The sequence below is a fragment of the Epinephelus fuscoguttatus genome, linkage group LG15 (genome assembly GCF_011397635.1).
Source record: "Epinephelus fuscoguttatus linkage group LG15, E.fuscoguttatus.final_Chr_v1".
NCBI lineage: Eukaryota > Metazoa > Chordata > Actinopteri > Perciformes > Serranidae > Epinephelus > Epinephelus fuscoguttatus.
Genome location: NC_064766.1, coordinates 38,593,741 through 38,610,137, shown reverse-complemented (window position 1 = coordinate 38,610,137; position 16,397 = coordinate 38,593,741). Strand labels below are relative to the sequence as shown.

General features: G+C 42.8%; 1 protein-coding gene across 4 annotated transcripts; it reads right to left on the bottom strand.

The window, feature by feature from the left end:
* Positions 1-7,848: 7,848 nt before the first annotated feature.
* On the bottom strand, positions 7,849-14,939 carry gata6 (GATA binding protein 6). Of its 4 annotated transcripts, none has more exons than XM_049598515.1 (7): positions 14,803-14,939; positions 13,271-14,176; positions 12,564-12,736; positions 11,566-11,691; positions 11,352-11,439; positions 11,150-11,247; positions 7,849-10,034 (listed from the first exon to the last, which is right to left on the bottom strand). In XM_049598515.1, exons 2-7 carry the CDS (start codon positions 14,115-14,117, stop codon positions 9,873-9,875), a joined length of 1,494 nt encoding a protein of 497 aa, XP_049454472.1. In that variant the 5' UTR covers positions 14,118-14,176; positions 14,803-14,939; the 3' UTR covers positions 7,849-9,872. The 4 variants fall into 4 exon arrangements, with proteins under 4 accessions (XP_049454472.1, XP_049454471.1, XP_049454470.1 ...); XM_049598514.1 differs by having other exon boundaries at positions 11,150-11,190; positions 13,271-14,137; positions 14,803-14,885; XM_049598513.1 differs by having other exon boundaries at positions 13,271-14,137; positions 14,803-14,881.
* Between the last annotated feature and the right edge of the window lie 1,458 nt (positions 14,940-16,397).

Genomic DNA, 16,397 nt, shown 5'->3' with positions numbered 1-16,397 from the left:
GTCGCCACCACCAAGCAGAGGCAGGACCATATCATTGTTTTGAAAGACATGAGCAAGAGCCAATTCATAGTGTCCGTGTCTGTGTGCCTGCGAGGGTCTGCTTTGGTCTGTGTGACGCAAATCTTGTCATCCACCCAAGTCGACGAGGATCCTCACTGATCCCTATCCGGACATCCGTGTGCAGCCTCTTATTTGTGACCTTACAGAATGTGGGCACAACAAGCACACCGACTGTGCATACTCCAATCTCTTGCTCTATATGCCAGTCCAATCCAAAACACTGCTGTCAAACCAGCTGAAGCTGCCTCGACACAGTGGAGTTAGTTTTAAGTTGGATATTCCACAGGCATTCATTCGGGACCCAGCAGCACCTTCTTGGTTTAAGTTTTACTCTACGCAGAAGGAGGTCGTATAGCTCACCTCCTAGCCCTCCCGTTTACTGCTGGGGGCTATAGCAGACTGTACCATGAATAGTACCACATGCATGTTCGTGTAACCGCAGCTCTTCATTGCAGAAAGTACGTCCGAGTCCATATCTTTTTTGATGTCCTCGAGTCTGAAGTCATTAAGTTTGTGACCTGAGTCTGGCTCAAGTCCAAATCATGTGACTCGTGTCCACACCTCTGGCACCAAGTTTTCAGATTTGCGGGATTTTATGAGAGCTTTATTGATAGTTTAATGAATGTCTTGTAGATGTGGGTGTGGTTTAGGCACATGGTAGGTGACAGGTCAGCATTGACATCTTACTTAGACTCATTAGCCGCTCTTAGCTGCACCTGAATAGAGAGCTGGAGAGGCCTTTAAGTTGGACGGGCATGCTACGAGGAAGATGTCGGAGGCAAGACATTCTGAAGACAAAAAGAGACTGAGAAATTATCCATGTAAATACACATTTACTCTGAACGACCACAAAGAATAGCAAAGTGGCCGACTGGTCCAATGGAACTGCACTCACAGGGTGTCCAGCGGAGTCGCCCGGTCTGAGTGAGCTGGTCACGACGAGCAAAAGCGGCAGCCCGGCGGTGAGTCAACCCCTCCACCCCCATTGTTATCAGTTGCCTTCTGAAGACATGTTAAAGCTTCAGAATTCACGATTGGGGTATTTACTGACGTGTCATATAACAAAAGCTTTGGTAAACAGCAGACCTTATTTCAGGCATCGAACCAAAAACCACATTGACTTCAAGATGAGGAAACTGGATGTAGAAAAACATGAACTCATTGCTGGATTTTAGGACTCATTAATGGAGATCTAGCGAAAGTTCAGTCAGGAGGACAATACATGCTCAGGCTGTAAGTTTATCACTGTCTCGAGGTGTCATTGTCTGGGTAGGTCAACTGAGTCATCAGCTGATTCACAATCAACCAATAGCACAGCGACACACCTTCTCTGTCAGCCTATCATCTTAGTGCTCCTCATTTTAAATATGGTTCTTTTTCTGCCATAGTTGTTTTTTGCTGCAGTCGTGCGCCACCTAGTCTGTACAGATTCATCAGCCTCAGCAGCGTCAGAGTCATCAGCCACCATCACCAGTGTCTGGACTCCATGGGGGGATTTATCCTGCTGCCGCTCAGATGTCCCTCAATCACAAAATTGTTTTGGGCATAGACGTATCAGGTGTGTATTCAGTATCAGCGTTGAGGTGTCAGAGTCAATATTCGGAGAGAAAGGGTTGGTGAGTTAACAAATTTAAATGATATATCCATTAACAGTTTAATCAATAATTTGATTAATAAACTGTCATCTCCAGATGTTTCTTTAATTTTGACAAAGTTTTAAAAAATAGAATTTCTTGGCGGTGATGTCATTCATGGTGACTGTCTGTTCCACCATCAGTGGTGGAGCTTTTCTCTCTCAGGTTAAAGTTTTGTAGGTTGTCAAGGAACTTTTCCTTTTTCATCATAACAAAACGTTTCCTTTCGTCTTTTCCTCCACTTTCAACCGTCACTCACATCTCCTCCCATTAGGCCCTGGTCCTATTACAACTTCCTGGAATTCCTAACAACACACCTCACATGTAATACACTTCACTCTTCCTCAACAGAAGTGTCATTCGTTCCAACACCCAACATTCCCTGAACACACTCCCACTGTTTCTGTAATAAGTAACACTGACTATACACACAGTGATGTAATCGCCACACTGTGTGGAGCAAAACACTTCACTGTCATTTAGTTTTTAACTTCTGTTTTATTATTAGAGAGAGAGAGGAGTTGAATTTCTCATCATTACTTATTACTTTACACTGGACCTTCCCCTTGCGTGTGACAAACTTCCTGTGAGTAAGTCTGTGTGAGGTCATGACACGCAGGGGAGGAAGTGCCTTTCTTCTGTCCTATACAGTTGTGGATATGTTTGCTAACTGAGAAGGCAAAATGCTGTGTGGACATAGTTTTGAAAACAAAGTTTGGCTTTCTATGAACCTGACAAGGCGAATAAATCACTGAATAATAGCTTGCTTGCAATCATGTGACTATTATGATGGGTGTAATTCAGATCAAGGACAGGATGTGAAAAATTCATATACTGCGCAAAGCGGAAATAGAGGAAAGTGACTATATAAAATGTTTGGATGAACCTGCACGCAGCAGGTATCATCACACGACTGAAACTCATGCTGGATGTGAAACATACAAAACGAAGAAAAGCAACTCAACACATCGCACAGTGTGAATGTGACCATCGTTCCAAATGACCTCATCCTTCAGGAGAATGTGAAGTTGACATCATGCTGTATTGATTTTTTTGGATGGGGACACCACTGTGTGGGGACCGTGCAGTGTTGCCTTTACCTGTTCAAGTTGTAAATCAACATTTTTGGACAAACTAATCACGATAAACAACAAAAGCAGGTTTCCACCAAGCACTTTTGGTATAGTACCCTTAGATCCTGCATGTAACCTGTAGGACATGTACCTAAACCCTAGATCTGTTTTGGGTTTCCACCACAGACAGTGCTCTTAACAGTAGGTGGGGTTGTTACGGGATAGTAGTGGCCATGCCATTGCTTCATCCAGCTCTTGATGTATTTGTCTTCATTTGACTCAGAACATCTGCACCTCATTGATCGTCCACAGAACAGGATTGCACACTGATATTTTCTGGACAAAAAAGAGCAGACTGGATTGTTTAGAGTCTCTGTTGCAATCAATTAGATATATAGAAATAGTGTGTTTGTGCATTGAGTCCTTGTCGAGCAAGAGCAATGAATTTCTCTTGACCAATCAGCAGACTGCAGAGTTTCTAGCTCCACGTTTTGGTGTCGGATCAGTGTGCAAGGCACCCTAGACACCTCATCTCAACATTCTATTGGTACCATCACCATCTTTTGACAACTGACATGTAAAAATAACAATTCAAATGTGTAACACACTGAAGTGAAGTGAAGTGAAGTGAAGTGAACTGACGCCGCCGCCGCCGCCGCCGCCGCCCAAGGCTGGATTACATACCCAAATGCACTACCTCCTCTCACATACCCAGACAAACTATCTCCTTTTAGGACATATTGTATGAACTTCACTAATAGAGATAACAGAGTGGTACCTTCACAAGATGGCGTCCCTGTCCTACATGGAAAAGCGTACCTTCTCATTCACTGTAAGCGGCGGACCAGATGAAAAAGCAAAAGAGCTGAGTGGACTATAATTATTTTGTGAACGGTTTGGTCCACAACTTGGGAACCAAAGTAGTGTTGAACAACTGCCATCTTGTTTTTGACCAGGTGAGTAAATGTGCCCGAGAAGTACTGTTGTTTTATATTTCAACTCTGTACATGGATACACTGCTGATGTCAGCTACCAGCTAGCTATCTGAAGCTAGCTCCTTTCTACCTGCATGGCAACCTTTCTCAAAAAAACCTGGGTCGTGTGCTAAAAAAAACACAGAGAAGTTGTCACAACAAATTGTATGTTAAGTTCCAGTTTTGTTTGGACCCCAAAGCAGATACTGATGCAGTTAAGTAACAAAAAAAAGGTTTATTAATAACAAGAAAAAAAAACAAAAGAGCAGGCAGTGGAGGCAGGGAGCTGGCTGGCTCGTAGAATATTCACCGAAGGACGGATTGAAAAAACCCAGGCACACGGTGAGGCACAAAGGATGACCTGAGCACAACAGGAAAAAAACACAGGTAAGTACAAAAGAACTCTAGCAACACTAGAAGAATAGGCAGCAAAAATCCGGCTATGCAACAAGTTGATCACAAGATACAAAATGCAAGAACACAGAGCTCTGCCGAACATGACGGAATTATCTGGCAGCATAGTGGAGTGAAGACCAGGCTTTTGTAGACAGGAAGATGAGGTGAGTGAAGACAGGTGTGCCTCATCTGCTGCTGCTGCAGGAGAAGCCAGCCACACCCCCTGGCACACACATGCACTGCAGAACAGAAAAGAGGGGAGGGAGAGAGAGCAAACACAAAAACATACCACAGGAACCAAAATCATCACACTGTGGTTGTATGGCAATGCCAACACAAGACATGTTAAAGGGATAGTGCACCCAAAAATGAAAATTCAGCCATTATCTACTCACCCATATGCCGACGGAGGCTCTGGTGAAGTTTTAGAGTCCTCACATCACTTGCAGAGATCGGCGGGGGGAGCGGCTAGCACACCTAATGACAGACGGCGCCCCAGACTAACCAAAAGAACACAAAATTGAATCCACAAAGTATCTCCATACTGCTCATCCATAGTGATCCAAGTGTGCTGCAGCCGCAACATAAAAAGTTGTTTGGAAAAACGTCATATGAACTCTGTTTTTAGCCTCATTGTAGCCTGCAGCTCTGACTGCTTCTCTGTGCTCCGCGTTCACGTGTGTGCACCTGCACGAGACCAGCGAAAGCATGAGCTTTGCTCACCCGTGTTTACATCACGTGACACGTGCACCGCAGGGGGAGACAACAGTAACCACAGAGCTAAAAGATAATTTGCACTACGGTCTTTTAGCAAAGGACAGCCCAACATGGCTGAAGACTTTAAAATTGAGGAGGAACAGCATTTCTTTGTTGAGCCGTATTTCTTTGTGTCCGAGTATACGCACGGAACTCAGGCTACTGGACGAAGCAGCCGCCGCAGCTCATGAGCCTAACCTTCAGCCAGCCGCAGAATACCGGAGTCGAGCACTGGAAACCTGGTGGTGTAGTTGTTTCAAATGCAAAGCAATGCCAACGGATGAGGAAAGCCTTTGCTGCTCAGATTGGGAATTGGCGATGCCTGCACTTGAGAATCTGGACATCAGTACTGACGAGACCGCAGCTCTTCAGAGACCGTGCATCACCGATCACCCTGAGCGCGCACACGTGAACACGGAGCACAGAGAAGCAGTCAGAGCTACAGGCTACAGTGAGGCTAAAAACAGAGTTCATATGACTTTTTTCGAAACAACTTTTTATGTCGCGGCTGCAGCACACTTGGATCACTACGGACGAGCAGTATGGAGATACTTTGTAGTTTCAATTTTGTGTTCTTGGACATTAGTCTGGGGCGCCGTCTGCCAATAGGTGTGCTGCCCGTTCCCCCCGTCGATCTCCGCAAGTAATGTGAGGACTCTAAAACTTCACCAGAGCCTCCGTCGGCATATGGGTGAGTAGATAATGGCTGAATTTTCATTTTTGGGTGCACTATCCCTTTAACGTAACACTTTTAACATTAACGTTTATGTTTGACGTTAGTTGACTTTGCTTCTCCAGACTTAAGATGAAGGTTTTTGAGCCATGTCTGCCACTGCAGGTTTATTTCTCACCTTTACATGCTACTATTTTCAGTACCCAACAGAAGGTCTTGTTTTTTCTTGATTTGATTGATAGGAACAGCTGTAAACAGCACAAATTGAAGGCATTTGTGCAGAGTTGATTGTCACTGTCTCAAGTTGCCTGCAGTGTTGTAGTACTCGAGATCAGGCTTGGTCTTGAGTCTTGAGATCGGCTTCAAGGCCACTTTTTGAAGGTCTCATCTTGGAATCAACTACATTTTTACTCCGTCTTGTTTCAGCCTCAGACAAAGAGGACTCAGGATTTTATTTCAAGACTGGTCACTAAATTACCTGTGCCAAACAGGAACATTGGCCTGTTTGTTTGCTCAGAAAACAGAAAAATTCCCACACATAAAATTCACCTTTTCTTTACCTTATGAGACATTTCTCATGATATGCCTATATGGTATGGCAATAAAAGAGGGGGATGAAGAGGAATCTTCATTTGTTTTCTCTGGATGTTTTCATGGGAATGTGGATTTTTCAGATCAATTTGAGGAGTGCCTATTTGCATGTTCCACATTTTATCGTAGGTGTGTCACGCAGTGTGGGACTCACACTGGTCTGGTCTTGGTCTTGACTTGGTCTAAACCACTCAAACTCTTGGTCTGGTCTTGGTCTCCATACACTCTGGTGTTGGTCACGACTTGGTCTCAGGTTATGTGGTCTTAGCTATGGTTGCCTGCCCTCCATCTGGACAGCACACTGATGTATGACATCATATGCAAAGGAGCTGTAAATGATTTATACACACAAACTCACTTTCCATTAGGGATCTTTTGATGGTACTCCAAAACTGAAAAGACTCCACAAGCAGGATAGCTATCATGTTTTTAAGTGTTGTTTCTCCCAGAATGTGCCCCCCGTGTCTGTCGAGGAAACCCAAAAGGGCTGAGTCAGAGATCCCATCTCTTCCGGAGGCAGGGCCAGCGGTGCTCCCCTTTGAAAAGCAACATGGAAAGATCAACGGGCATCTCCTGAGGGAGCCACTGGGCCATACTGTGCTGCTGCCCAATGGCCAAACAGCCCTGCGGCCTGTAGTCTGCTGCTGCGGCTGCTGCTGGGTTGGTGTTGTTTACTTTGGGAGGACTTTCAACCCTGTGCAGCCATCTAGGTCTCTGCATTCTCTCTCTGTATGTCTACCTCCGCCTCTCTTTTCCTCTCATTGCAGCTGCTGATCACTTACTATTCCCACTCTGTCCCAAAGCTGGAACTCTGTGACAAACATCAATTACTTTCCATCACGTTACAGATCATAACTGTAAGCTTGCCGTTTGCATCACTCTGTGTGAACGTGGTGGTTGATGTGACCCTCAGCTCTGTGAACATCCATCCAGATGAGAATGCAGGGAGGATTTCTGCGCTGTTGTGTTTATGTTCCCTCCCTCACAGCACCATGGATACCAGTCAGACAGTGCCAAGGTAGGACCACCTCATAAATTCAGAAACCTATAAATATTTGCTCGTGTTTTGAGTTCAGCACTAGTTTGCATTTACATATCTGAAGGTGGTTTGGTAATTTATCTGCGTTGAAGCTCAAGGACTTAACGCCTGGTGGTCTCAGTGTAGGAATTGTGTTTTATATAACACCCAGCAGCCAATGAACACATGCCAAACATTTCCATTTGCCATTTACAGCCAAACTCGACACTAGTTACACTAACACTGAAAAAATAAAACTTATGATGGATGATCTTTGGCTAAATCAAATGGCACTGGCTGTATCAGTCTAACAAAAAGTCAGAAAGTTTGATCTCTTGCAAAAGAAAAGAAAAATAAGTGCAATTACAATGTTCATCTCCCAACTGTGGATGTGGCCGCTGCGTTGTGCAGCACATTCCTCCACACTCAATAAACTCAGCTAAATCAATATGTCAAAGAGCAGACAGATAACGCTAAGCCCAGACATAAATCTTAACCATCTCTAAAAATCTTTTCATGTGGTATTACTCACAGGCCATATTCGCTTAAGTACAGTAAACATTGTGACAGGTACTTTGAGCTGCTGGTTCAAGAGGACACAGGAAAGTGGATTGTGCTTTGAGCCTTCAGGGGCCGGGAGAAAAGAAAAACTCTTAAGTAAAAAAGCTGTCAGGAAGAATAAAGGCTTGCTTTAATGAAACATAAGCAAAATGTGGGAGCAAACCACCCAGAGAAAGCTGGAAATCAAAATCTGCAAGAATCTTTTTTTGGTTTGAGATGCAATTTTTGAAAAACAATTAGGTAAATTTCTGAAAATGAAGCACAAATTTTCAGTTTTTCTCCCCAGGAAATACTTGGCTTATGTGCTTTCCTCCCAGTCATGAAAACATCTGAGAAAATAGCCAGTTTTTATTCCACCAGGGAGAAATAGGGAGTTAAAGCATGGCTACGATTGCCTCATACAAAAGTATGCCTGAGTAATATTAATATTATGCAAGAACACAGTTCTTTCCACAAGTCTTTTTCCTTTAAAACACAGGGTCACTGTCGATTCATTTGCATCACCAGAACAATTTATTGGACTGAAATTTAAATAAAATAATTTCTTATGAAAAAGAAAAACAACAGCAAAAAAATGATGCTAAATAAACATGATATTTAGAAAAATAAATAAGTCCAGAAGAATGAATGACATGCCCTTTTTGGATGAAGCAAGTTGTGAGAAAAAAAAAGAAAATAAGAAATAACCGTCTTTACGCCAAGTTTCACGTGTAACTCATCAGATTGCCTTCAGGTTTAAATCACCTCATGATTGTGTCATGGCCTGAAACACTCCGACCACACCACTGCTGCAGGACGTGGAGACAAACAGTGTGAAAAATCAAACATGGAATTTTAATGTTGCATGCCACTCATGCAGCTGGATTTTAAAAAAAAAATCTTGCCACAACATTTTGAAAACATTGCATTGCTATATTTGCTTCTTTTATTCCCTCTCTCAATTGTCCACTTTAACACCTCATTCTGTTCAACTCCTGGACCCATTACACTCCCTTTAATCCTCACAGGGATTAGTCAAAGTCGTCAAAGTAACATGAATTTGTTCAGAGGTGACCTCACTCTCCTCTTTGGTCTAATTTTGGTATAAAAATGATGCAATAGTACATGCTTGCATTGTGAAAGGTACACAGTTTATAGTGAGTCGCAGTGCAGCCAACAGTCTTCTTTTGCAGTTTATGTCTTGTAACATAAAGGTCAGTAGGCCCACAGCTATTCTGGGTGTGCTTTGTTCAAACAAGCCAACCAACTGCTTTACATGTAAAAGAGTTTTTGTAGCTCTGCTTTGAGAATAGTACCTTAATGCTGCCACTTCAACAACATTTCAATGTCAGAAATTAGTCTGGAAAAAGTTGATTACTTGCATTTTTTTTTCAGTAAATAATTAAACAAAACCACCAGATGACATTTATACCCTGTTTAAACCAAACTAGTTTCAGTCAAATACAGTAAGAGCTTTCAGTGGAACATGTGCAGATTCAACACTACTATACTACAAACAACCACTTATAAAGGAAAAACAATAGAAAAGAAGACGTCAGAATGGCTTAACTTCTACTCTGTATTGATATCTTTATTAACAATCATAGCCATGTTTTCAACAATGGAAGATTTATAAATATTTTTTTTTCTTTTGATTCATAAAAGTTGTCTTGGCACTTGTGGCTTGATTCCAGTTGTGGAAAGAAAACAAAAAAATCTAAATGTCCTTAAAGAATATAACGCTTTATGAAGCAGTGGTATCCAATCAACAGCTTTTTCGTCGGAGAGGAAATCCGTTATGTACACGATGGCTTTATTTTAAGAGATCTGGGTCTGTGCCATGGTGGATGGGAGAGATATCGAGTGCATGGAGGGGTCCAGAAACCATCCAAAGCAGGCCACCTGATTGATCATCTGGCCTGGAGAGTCCCTTTGTTTTCTTTAAGGCAACAAGATCCCCCACACCAATCTGGAAACCAATCCCAGCTATTCCGTGCAGTGTGACTGAAGGTCGCCTCACCCTTCTTTTCCCCCTGTCCGACTCTTCTTGCATCAGCTGCAAGGAAGGAAACAAACATTGCCCCTTGAATACTTCCACACTACATAGCATCCAGACAGAGGGGCCAGGGATTGCTGTCCTCCCAGAGATTTAGATGTTCAAGCTAAAGCCAAGGGGCACCAGGGTTCACCCCTCACTGAAGCTACATCTGATGGCTGGGACAGACCCACGCTGGTGTACAGGCCATCCTGTCCCGGGTACTTCACCGCTGAGCTGGAGCCGGTTCCCTCCCCTGAGCTGGTCAGCACGGACGAACTGACCTACGACAGAGCAAAGGAAAAATATGCATTGTTGCATTAACTGTATTTTCAAAGCAGACACAACTTGTATGAATTAAGCATCTTGTCTCTCCACATGCTGTAAACATTCAGGGCTCATCCAACCGTGGTTTAGTTCATGCTCCCCGGGGGAGTTTTTCCATTTATGGCAATGACAAGCACTGTTTTTCAAGCCAAATGAGATAATAAATGCTTAAAAATCTGTACAATATTAGGAAAAACATGATAGTTGCCAGGGGGAAAAACCTCCTCTAGAGCCTTAATCTAATTGTGTGGAATTGTGCACCAGCTGTCTTCATCATTCTGAAACCATAACACAACAAATATTGAGGATGACTAACTTTCACTGCTGCCACCTAAAAAGAGGCAAAACTGACTATTATTGTTGCTATTTTGAAGTCACATAAAAAAGGAAGGTTCGAGGTTTGGTGAAACCTATGTTTGTTATATGATGCTGGAGTAGAGTTCCCAGAACAAGCCTTTAGCTGACAGATCTGCTGCATTTCATATTAATAATAATAATAATAATAATAATAATAATGTGATTTCAAAGCAAGGTTCTACAACAATTGCCAAGTAAATATGGTCTCCAATACTAAGCCAACAGAATAATAAATATGAGATTTCTTTAGTGAATAGTCTAATAGTACAAACATCATGGGCATATTCCTATCTGGATGACACAAAGTTTAAGGTATTTTAAAAACCCGAAAGTTTCGGGGCATGTGAGAAAATATTCAGGGCCCCAACACCCCCACTGAAATGCCAAAAAACACCAGATCCTGAGTAATGTGAAGCTCATCTCACTGTAATGTCACCGTGACACAGCAGTCATCACCACAGACCATCAGTCAGCCTGCATGTGATCTGTTTTTTAACAAAACACCTGTTGTAGCAAAATGCTTTCAGGGTTGTTCATCAGAAAATTTTCAGTTCTGAGGACAAAGTTTGACATTCAGTGTTTTAATATCAACTCTATTTCAGGTTTTAAATCAGCATCATGTCTCCAATTATAACTGACTGAATTTAAATGGAGCAGACGGCATTGTAATTTTATTCAAATAAAAAATATTAAAGAATTAAAAAGTCTTTCTTACCCCTGACACCTGTGCGGAGGGAGAGCTGGTTTTCGAGCAATCTTCGGAATTAGATGAAGATGTGGATGTGGGAGTCATAGAGACAGAGTTGTTATTTCCTAAAAATATATATATCTTGTTTTAGATCATATTGTAAAAAACAACAACATATTGATTTTAATTATCCACAAGAATATATAAGCAATAATCATCAGTGACTCACCAGAGGATCCCTTCGTTTTATTCAAGGTCTTTGGTTTTCTTTTTCTCGTCTGGATTCCCTCTTTCTTCATGGCGAGCGGCCGAGGTACCTGCGCATTGGATCCGTTTTTGGAGGCCAGTTATTATTATTATTTATTTATGTTGCGTTGGTTTATCAAAGTGATTGTTGCGGTTTAAAGAAATAAATATCTCGATATAATAAAATCTCCACTCACCCCGTGTAATTTTGTGTAGAGACCACACGCGTTACACACCGGCTCTCCCTCCGCGTTCCTGCGCCACAAAGTGGTCGTGCTGGTTTGACAGTTGGCGCAGGACAGGCCGATTCTTCTAGACGTTGACTGGTGACACAAACGCAACATTAGATTAATCATCCTAATCGATACAAATCTGGAGCATTCGCAGTGGGAGGTGGTGTTAATAAGCCTGTCAGGAAGTGGAGTCTTTGTCTGTCACTTAAAATTAAGGAAAATGTTTTTAAAGTAAAAACCACACTCTGCTAATTTCATTACAATTCGACCATTCACACCCTATTTCCTAACAATAATACCGGCCCTATTGTGATCTCCATTTAACTGCCATTTACGCACAGCTTTTTTTTTCCCAGGATTTCAGGGAGTCACTCGTGTCATTAGACTTCTTGTAACAACTGTGCGTAATGCGCGTAATGGCTCCAGGAAAAGATTTGTCCTTACTGTCTGCCATTAAGATAGAATAACCAAAGGGAAGCACTGACAGATTAAGTGCCTGATCAATTACGTTAACAAATAGCTGCAGTTATGGGTGATTTAAATTTAATGAAATCACTGCCTTCTGTTCGGTTCAAATAAATGATGGGAAAATTACTAACAGATCTGTGCGCGAGCAAATCTTCCAATCCTGCGTAATTTCTGTGATTGTTGGCAAATAAATTAATATTAATGCTATAATGTGAGTATGAATGTCATCACTTTGCACAAAAAGCACAAACAATAATGTCAAATGTATTTGTTGTGGTGTGTTTTACAAATATATTTCCGCCCATTTTACTTCATCAGTCACATAAAGAGACAAAAATATTGTTTTAAAAAATCAGCTCTAAAGTAAAGGTTCATATGTCTCATAAAAGTCTCCTTCTCCCACCGGACACTGCGTATAACATCAACCATAACCTCCAGCCATTGTTTAAAACGATTAGGCAGGAAATTGAGCGGTTAAGTGGTCCCATGCTTACCGTCCGTTTCTGTGGTTTAATTAATGGCCGGCTGAGCCCATTCATTTTGCTGTAAAGGCCGCAGGCGTTGCAGAGAAAGTGGCCCGTGCCGTCGCGCCTCCAGAGCGGCGTGGAGATGGAGCCGCAGTTGACGCACTCTCTGCTCTCCCCCATGTCGTCGAGAATATCTGAAACTGAGAAGAAAGACTGAAATGAGCAGAACGCACAGCTTTAAAACATAAAGATCTGCCCGCAGGTTGTAAGTTTCATAAAGGAATGTGTTTCATCAAAGCAAATCAAATCAGATCCACTGATTTCATTTGATAAACCTGAAACACTTTCAATATATTTATACTTTTTTTAAGTTTTACTTTAAAAAACATTTTATGGTTACACATATGTTGCTCAGTTTCAGGCCTGCGCACAAAAATACGCACATTTTTCTTGCAGGATTGACACACACGCGCCATTTCAGACCAAATCTGGACTCATTTTAAACATTGTAATATTTTTGTGGTAATTTATTAAACATTGTTTGGCTGGTTTAATTATTTTTCGAGCTTTTAACTCCCCCACAGAGAGATCAAGTTGTGTTACAGAAGCGCACTGCGGTTGAGCACTTAGCGTAAAGACACATCACAAGGAATTTTATTATTATTATTTTTAAAAACAGTGAGAATGAAAATGATTCCATCTAAACGCCCATCTCTACTTTGCTTTTTTCTTACCTCCGTTTGGTCCTCGAATCAAGGGCGCGCCTCTGCTCTGCAAGGTGTGCAGCATCGTGTTATCAAAAGGTCCCCCGGTCCACGGCGAGGGCAGCTGGGAGAGCTGCGGTGCGACATAAGGAGAGTATGGACTCGCGTAGGTCCCACTGATGGGCCGAGAGAGGCCGTACTGGTCTCTGCTGCTCACATTCAGCGTGTTACTGTAGCCGGTGTCCCTGGGCGTCCCGTTATTCATGGGCGGGCTTGGAGGGTAGTGGAACCGAGTGGAGGTGTGAGGGCTGCCGGTGCTGTATGAGGGGCTCTCCGGGGCGGACTGCGACCAGACCGAGTGGCTGGAGACGGCGTGGCTGGGCTGCGCAGAGCCGCTGGCCTGCAGATACGAGAGGCTGGGTATCATGGGGCCCACTCTGGAGCTGGGGACATACACTGGGGAGTTGGGGTTGGAGTGCATATAACCAGAGGAGGAATCATATCCAGTCTGGCTCTGGGCTGCGGCGATGGCCAGTGTTTGGTACATGTCGGTCGGGTCCACCAGCAAGCTCGCCTTGTGCGCTCCGCTGGAGAGGACGAGTTTGCTGCCTTGGTCTAAATCCGTAAACAGCGGGATGTCCTCGGCGGTGGGCAGGGTGTTGTTATGGTGTCCGAAGTGAACGTAGGAGTGTAGTGATCTGCTGTCGGAGCGACGGTGTCCCAGTGCGTCAAGGTCGCTCGGAGGTGTCCTCAGCTCATCCGAGGTGGGACCGTCCCTCCTGCTGTCACCGTGCAGGTAGGTCTGCTCAGCCGGTGACCCTGGGCTGCTGGATACTTCTCGCTTGACCATGGACCAGCTGTTTTCGCCCAGGTCCATCCAGGAGCACTTTCCATACACTGTAGGGGTTAATAAAAATAGTCAGGGAGTAGTCCACCCTGTAACGACAAAAAAAAAAAAGTTGCGTTAGAAAATCAGAAAACAAGCTTTACGCATGTGGGCGCAAAGTTACGGCCAACTGGATTTAAAATTCGTCCCATAAACATCTGGAAAGAAACTCGCCAAGTTCCCGGAGAAACGCAAATCCACCTCTGATGCGCAGCTTGTTTTCATCTTTAAAAGAGCAGCCTACATTCCCACAATAACAAACACTTAAGCGAAGTATCTGACTGCTCATTTCACGGCATGTTCATGTGTCATCTACAGCTCCAGTAAAACACATCCAAACCGCAGTGGCTGCCATACTACCATCAAGCGCTCTTAAGAGGCACTGGATCCGTCCATGTCAAATCTCTGTCCTCCCACACACGCGCGCACAAGTACACACACACATAACAGATAGGAAACAAAACGCAATATGTCTTCACAGCAAAAGAGATAACCGTTTGATAAGACCCAAAACAGATAAGGGCCGAGAGGCAGGCCGGAGCGATAAAACAATACCCCGAAATGATGGTCTGGGTTCAGCTGCGCTCACAGCCAGATGTTCCAAACAGCTGCGCGAGGGAGAAAAGACACCAAGAAAGGGGTAAAGAGGAGACATTAGTCGCTTTCCAACACATACCTGCTAGTTGTGTGCCATAGGTCGCACGCAAAGTTCCTAATAGTGAGCCGCTGCTTCTCCTGGAAGTAATGGGAAACGTTAGTGCGGTCTGACGAGGTTTATGAGAGGAGGCGCTTCTGGTGGCTGCGGCTGCAGGAGGCGGACCAATCATGAGGAGCGTGAGCGGCAGGAGACACGATGGGGGTGCCAGCCTATAAACTCCTCCAATCAATCACACGGAGCAACAGAGCACAGAGAGAGAAAGAGAAACGACTTGATCATGTTTGAAAGTTAGAAGAATAATTTGAAAATGCAATCAGGTTGCAGAGAGCTTCGGGCTGACACGGAGCTCCACCCCTTCTCATCTGTTTTGCTTTTTAATTTTATCAAATGCAATTCCCAATCAATAACTAATACCTGTCCGAAGTTTAACCCTGTAAAATGCGCACTTTTAAGTCAAAAATATTTTTATCTTCAGTGTTGCAATGCTGCTTTATGCTCTATCACATATTTAAACCCTTCTTCCTTTTACAGTGTAGCCAGATACATTTACTCACATTAATTTTACTCTACTTGAATACTTTAATTTCATTTTTACTTCTACCTAAATTTCTGAGGGAATTATTGTAAAAAAGAAAACCGCACTTTATTCTTCATACATCATTATGATTATACATAACAATCACACGGTTGATTAATAAAATACAACAAATTATTTCGCAGTTAATCTAACAAACTGTGTAAAATGTCACCAAAAGTATCTCAAGCTCGACCAACTGCAACAGGAAAATGCTACTTACACTTATTACTAATAACCCAATAATATAATATATAACAATAAGAAATCACAGAGTTTGTTTGCATAATAAATACTTATAATATCAGCCTATGTTTGTATAATATTCTCTCTTTTATGTGTAATATTATTGCAAAGAAAAGTCTAATTATTGCCTCGTTTAGTTGGGTTAAAGATAATTTAAATGCAATTTATACGACTAATATAATGCTGATTTTTACATTCATGTTCGGATGTTCTCACACAAATATTATTTAATATGGCTTCGATTGATAATCGATGACGAAATCCACAGTTGCCGCCATCTTTAAAGTGCTACATGAATATGGATGACACCTTTATGAATATTCATCAGCTAATACAGTTTATTTTATGAGGGGATAATGTGAGAATTTTAATTCAGGCCTGTGTTATTTATGCGTATTTTTCATTCCCGCCTCAGTCTGATTTTTATTCCAGCTAAAAGTCTTGATTGAAGCTGACGTCCTCCGCTTTGTTTATTCTCCGTGTCCACCGCAGTGATCAATAAGCTCCCTCCTAATTAGTTTATTTAAGTCAGACGCTTTCATTGAGGATTAAACGCCCCTGAGCTGCGGAGGAGCACAAACTCTCCGCACGTCTCTCCGCTGCCGCTTTGAACCGCGATGATTCGCTCAGGCTGAATATACATGACTGTGAGTGAGGTGATCAAAAGTAGCGCGAGGTGTCAATTGAATCATTCACTCATTTGCAGGCGGTCCTCGTGCGTGTTCACAGAGGTTAACAAACAGTTGATCACACTCGCGACCATTCAGCAGGTATTTGTGTGTGTTTACATTCA

Coding starts and splice junctions, on each gene's coding strand:
- gata6 (XM_049598515.1), bottom strand. CDS start 14,117: ATGGACCTGGGCGAAAACAGCTGGTCCATGGTCAAGCGAGAAGTATCC. Junction 11,248..11,351: donor TAAAACGAAGGGATCCTCTG/GTGAGTCACTGA, acceptor ATATATTTTTAG/GAAATAACAACTCTGTCTCT. Junction 10,035..11,149: donor CCTCCGCACAGGTGTCAGGG/GTAAGAAAGACT, acceptor GCTCTGTCGTAG/GTCAGTTCGTCCGTGCTGAC.